The 6,095-nt window shown below is 27.1% G+C and overlaps 1 protein-coding gene across 2 annotated transcripts; it reads right to left on the reverse strand.

The window, feature by feature from the left end:
* Positions 1-2,445: 2,445 nt before the first annotated feature.
* LOC106406992 (polyadenylate-binding protein 2-like) lies at positions 2,446-4,014 on the reverse strand. 2 transcript variants are annotated; one of them, XM_048753496.1, is made up of 5 exons: positions 3,853-4,014; positions 3,722-3,761; positions 3,371-3,426; positions 2,838-3,277; positions 2,446-2,749 (listed from the first exon to the last, which is right to left on the reverse strand). In XM_048753496.1, the coding sequence occupies exons 1-5, from the start codon at positions 3,898-3,900 to the stop codon at positions 2,659-2,661; spliced, it is 675 nt and encodes a 224-aa protein (XP_048609453.1). In that variant the 5' UTR covers positions 3,901-4,014; the 3' UTR covers positions 2,446-2,658. The 2 variants fall into 2 exon arrangements, with proteins under 2 accessions (XP_048609453.1, XP_022557975.2); XM_022702254.2 differs by having other exon boundaries at positions 3,371-3,429.
* Between the last annotated feature and the right edge of the window lie 2,081 nt (positions 4,015-6,095).

Genomic DNA, 6,095 nt, shown 5'->3' on the forward strand with positions numbered 1-6,095 from the left:
CAGATTTTAACCCTAATTTTTTTTTCTCTTGTCTTCTTCGTCATTGACACTTCTTCAATTTTAAAGCAAAATCAAAAATTTCTTCAATCACTTATCGATTTTTTTTTTGTTATCCCAAATCGATCAACCCATAATCTTCTTTAATCAATTATGTCATATTCGAAACCAGATTTGATCATATACATACGAGATTCATAAAAAATAAGAACGCAGAGTATTACTAGTACAACTAGTACAACAACAATTTGTGCAACTAGTACAACTAGAAAAGGTATAACTTGTACAACTAAATTAAATATAACTAATATAACTGGTACAACTAGGACTCGAATTACTAGTACTTTACAACTAATATGGTGATATTTAATTTTTGTTTTCAGCGTATAAATAATATAGAAAAAGATGATGTTGAACCAATAATAGATATTACTCTAATATTTCCTGCTTGCATCTGTCAAAATACATATATAACTAGAACAACTAAAAATGTATAATTACTACAACTTTACAATTAATATGATTATATTTGATTTTTGTTTTCAGCGTATGAATGATGTTATAGAAATGAATGATGTATAACCAATGAAAATGTTGGTGTAATCTTCATGTATGTGTCAAATATGTTAATAGTTTGTTTATATAATATTTGTTTTGATAATGATTTGTTTTACCTTTTGTACTAGTTGTACCAGTTATACTATATACGGGAAAAAAATCATCTTCATGTTTTTTCTCCCAAAGGCGAAGAAGACAACTGCTGAGCCAGAAAAAAAATTGTAGTTTAAAATCTGGAAGAGTATACTCCAAAAGATAATGCATATGCCATCACGAGTTTGAAAAGAATGCATAAGCATTAATGTTTGATATTTGGACTACAACAATAATAGTTTAACTAGTACTGTTACTAGTTTAATTGTTACAGCACTTGATTTGCGTTTTTCTAGTGCTGTTTGTTAGGTTTCTCGCCCCAAAGGTCATTTTCTTGATATGGACATGAAAGTAATATAAGAAGTAGAGAAATTGTGATCATATATATATAATTTCCATCATAAGTATATATTTGCATAAACAAGAAGGACTGTGCTGTTAAGAAGAGAGATACACAACATCATTAAGATAACAATACATAAAATAATTTTAGAAATATAAATATAATAACATTTTACCATTTTTTGAAATATTTTTTTAATTTAATTTTAAAATTTCTATAATTAAAAAGTTAAACCAGTAGTACCAGTATTACATGTCTAGTATATGATTATATTTTTAGTTATATGAGTTGTACTAGTAGTAAACGTTTAATATATAATGAAAAGTTATTAAATAATAACTAGTAAATAATATTAAGTCAAATATATTGCAAGAAATATTAATGCAAATAATACATAAAATTATTTTACTTTTAAAATAGATATCAAATATATTCATAGCATAATTTTAATCTATAATTACATATTTAAATGGGATGATATATTTAAGTTACAACATAATGCATATTTAAAATAATACTAAATTAAATAACAAGTAGTTGTACAAGTTTTCTAGTTGTACCGACTGTACATAGTTGTACTAGCTTTTGAGTTGTACTAGTTTGTGCATAGTTGTACTTTGGCAGTGAAATCATAAAATATTAGTTGTACCACATAATAAATACATTTACCTCAGTTATACCACTTATTTATGTTTACATGTCTTTGCCCGGTTATAATGAAATCATCAATTTTGTAAAACTACATTTCATGTATGTTTTCCAAAAATTATGTGGACAAACACGTTAACAAACATTAAAAGTATAAGGAAGATCATGTAAACTTATGGAATTGTGTAATAATTTTTATATTTTTTCTAAAACTTCAAATTAAATTAAGAGAAATTTTATGAGTACATACCAACTGAGATATATGATTGTTTTTCTCATACGAAATACCAAATTAGTTTTGTTAATTTCTGAAACGTCGAAGTTGTACTAGTTGTACCAGTAATACTCGTCTAATATATATAAAAGTTATATATATATATATATATATATATATATACTGTTTATATGTCTAGTCATAAGGGTTGTACCAATATTTTCACATCATAGCTTTGTAAAATATGTTCGATGTTTGATTATCATAAAAATATGGCTAATATAGTTAATAACCTTAAAAGTATAAAGTATATAATATAAAATTAAGTGTGTAATGCAATAATTTAACAAAAAAAATGAAAAATCTTAAATTAAATAGATGACATTTTTGTCATCATATACCAATTAGAATATTTATTTGTTTATTTCATGTGTAAATTATAACATTTTTATACCAATTATATAATTTTTTAAAATATTTAGTTGTACGAGTTATACTAGTTTTACCAATTCGAATGAGAGAATGAGATAAGAAAGATTGTGTGGATGTAAATGGCCGAGATTAAAAAAAGAAAAAGAGAGAGAATGAGACATATGTGAAATTATATGGCCAAGATTAAAACATAGATGTGATGATCCAATGGCTCATATCAATTTTTCATTAATGGCAAAATCGTCATTTCCCTATAATTGGTCCATGTAGATTTTTTTTGGATGTTGTAGATTTTTTTTTGACCATTTGGTCTATAAGAGATTTTTGTCCGAAATGGAAAGTCAACAATGATGGTGAGGCATCCTTTTTGGTTTTAGCCTTCTTTGGTTTTAGACTTGTTCATCTTGCGAGAAGCCATTCTCTCTTCATGGTGACGACGACACTTTTCTTCAAATTTTGGAGAACTGCAATAATACCATTAAAACCACAAAATTAACAACAAGACTAATCCGTTAACAAGAATAAAAAAAAACAATAAAATGTTTGACGTACAAGCGCCTGACTTTGCCACCACCAGTTCGAAGATTCCATCTGTACAGTCTCTGAGGGCCGGCAGTATAGCCAGCACGACAGATTTCACAGCCTTTAAAGTTAAAGTGGGCATAGTATTCGTCTCTAAGTCTAGCCATTGTAACCAGAAGCTTATGACCTCCCAAGTCGCTTCCATTGAGAGATAACGCCGCCTCAATGCCAACACGTTTTTTCAGATTAATAAAAGCATATCCTCTGGAAACACCGGTTTCACACTCGATGTGAACAAAAACCCTCGCCAACTCTCCACATGAACTGAAATGTTTAGCCAGTGCGCTCCTGATCTCATCCCTAGAACCGCTATTATCAAAACCCGTGACGAATAAGGTACGCTCATTGTTTCCCTTTGCATCTTTAGTGTCGAAACAACACTCTTTCTTCTTCTCTGTGGTTTCTTCCTCCTGTAGGACAAACCAAGGATTTCCTATTATTTCCAACTAAAGAGATGTAGACCAACTAAGCACGTGTACAATATTATTAAGACAAAACATAACCTGCTTCTGCTTCTTCCGACTATTAACTTCTGTCTCCGAATCATCCAACACTCTTTCTGCTTAAAGAAAAAGATAATAAACAAGTTCAAAATTAACAGAATATAGTTCAGGACAGCCTAACTTCTTCTATAATAACTCACTTAAAAACAAACACGAGCAGAGATAATTATTTATGAGTTTTTTAAAAAGAAAATAAGTATCATTACACACAACAAGAACATAACAAGTTCAGGATAGCCTAATTTTCTTCAATAACAAAAAAAAACATGAGCTGCAGAGATATTCATATATCATCGCACACAACAAGAACTATGGCATAGCAAATAAAGAGAGACTCAATTATTTTCTTACCCTTTTGCAAAGGATCTGTAGCCTCAGCAGCTGCTTCAGCCTAAACCAACCCCGAAACAAAAACAATTACAATTAATAGTGGAAAAATCCGAAAATTGGCTCAAGAGGTGACTAAAGAAGAAGAAAACTACATGGGAGGATGATGATGCGGAGCATCTCTTGAGCTTGCTCTGGTCCATGGATTAGTTTAAAAGAGGAGAGAAACACGACAGCGGTTTCGATAGGGAGGTGGAGAAGAAAGCAACCCTTGAAGACAGCTTCCCTAATATTGCGTTGTGTGAGCTGGGCTTTTGTGGACTTTTGTTCGACCTGCATTTTTTAATTTTATTCTTGCCGACCAAACTGATTTTTTTTGTCAAATTTCACTTCATTTGAAGTCTCGTGGGTTACAATGTAGAAATTTGTTGATGCCTTGACTTTAGATTTTGCATCTTATTATTGGATAGGAGATTTGGGAACAAAAAGCATCCTAGTCTTCAGTAATAAAGAGTCGATCAAAAGTAAATGCTCCAAAAGCCATGTTTGTAGTTTGATTAGTAGTAACTAGTAAATAGTAATTCATTGGATATACATAATTTTTTTCTATTTTTGTCTATTTTGTTTTTGTTTTGATTTTTTGTTGTGATTTTTTAATGCTTACAACTCCTTTTATATAGATAACCAAACATTGCAATGGTTGATAACCAAAGATTGCAATGGTTAAATAATGGTTATAATGGTTAACACCAAAAATTACAATGGTTAATCATCCAATACTACAGTTAGCAATAGTTGCAATGATTCATCATTAAAGATAGCATTGGTTTTTCACTAAAAGTTATATTCATGGATAGTTACAATGCTTCATATAATATGTTGCAACTGTTCCACCAAAAATCACAATGAAAATTATTATTTACAAAATATGCTATTTGACAACTATTAATTTAATGTTTGGTTTAATTATAACAAAATAAGTTGAGAAAAATATCATATATTGATAAAATATACAAAATAATATGATAGATGATGTATGTATAAAATATACTAAAATAATAAGGCTAAATTACTAAACTTACAATGTATTTACTTATAAAATCCCGCAATATACTAAAATAATAGATGCTAATGTATATTTTTGAACACAATATAAAAATATAAATTATCTTAAACAAAATAATCTTTCTATAGTATAGCTAAATAAAATCTTAAATGTATTGTATGCAAACTGTAGAAACAAAGAAATTGAATGAGATTTTCTATTTGATTATTTTATATTATGAATTTATCGTACCGAACTCGAAAATATATTAGCATTTAATAACAATTAATAGCAAAGTAAAATGTCTGGAAAAATCATTATATATGAATAATGACGAATAAGAAACCTAACCAATAAGATTATAGTGTTACACAATATATAACACTAAAACATAAATTATATATTTAAAAATTGTAATAATTATAAAATTATACATTCATAAAATGAAAGTTATTCGCATGAAAATTGCGGATAAAAGTCTAGTTCTTTAATATTTCTAATAAGAATAAATGTCATATACTTACAGACTCAACTAATTATTTAATTTGACATTGAATATATTAACTACTATGGTCGGATCCGCTCTACGAGCAGGTAAGCAAATGAACGAAACAATATAAATATATTTTAAATTGTCACCATTTTACTACAAATTTTACTAATTCTTCTTTTTTAGAAATTATATATTTGTTATTATGTTACAATAATTCATTAAAAATATAAATATTTTACTTTGTTCACAATATTTGCTTTTTTGAATTGAATAGATTTTTAAAATATTTTTAATAGATTTTTAATAAATATTTCTTAAAAAAATAAGCAAGAACCATTAAAATATGATATTAACTAAAGCAAATCCGCGCTTCGCGCGGAAATTTGTTCCATTATATTTTATTTTAACATTTGTATTTAGTTTAAATGATTTGATTTTAATTAAATTTTTTTTTAAAAAAAAGAGTAACCTTTTTCCGTTGAATTTGTTTGTTGTAGAAGAATTGAAGTCACTAAATGTTTATTTTTATTATGTTTTAAAAAATATATGTTTAATTTGTTTGTTTTAGTATAAGTTATTTAATTTCATTTGTCATTTTTTTTTGTTATCGGGTTATTGCACATTATGTCTATTGTTGGACTATGCAAGTATATGTATTTTTAATTTCATATCAATATTAAAACTATGGTTGAGTTTTGTATTTAGTAGTTTAAAAAAATATATATATATTTAAATTATTCTCAATAATATGTAACATTAATTTTCACTTTTTTTATAATAAAATCCACTATTAAATCATTGTTTTTCTCAATCATTTTTTTTTGTAAGTTATATATGATACTGAATATTTTTTAAACGAT

This window comes from Brassica napus, chromosome C4 (genome assembly GCF_020379485.1).
Source record: "Brassica napus cultivar Da-Ae chromosome C4, Da-Ae, whole genome shotgun sequence".
NCBI classification, from domain to species: Eukaryota; Viridiplantae; Streptophyta; class Magnoliopsida; order Brassicales; family Brassicaceae; genus Brassica; species Brassica napus.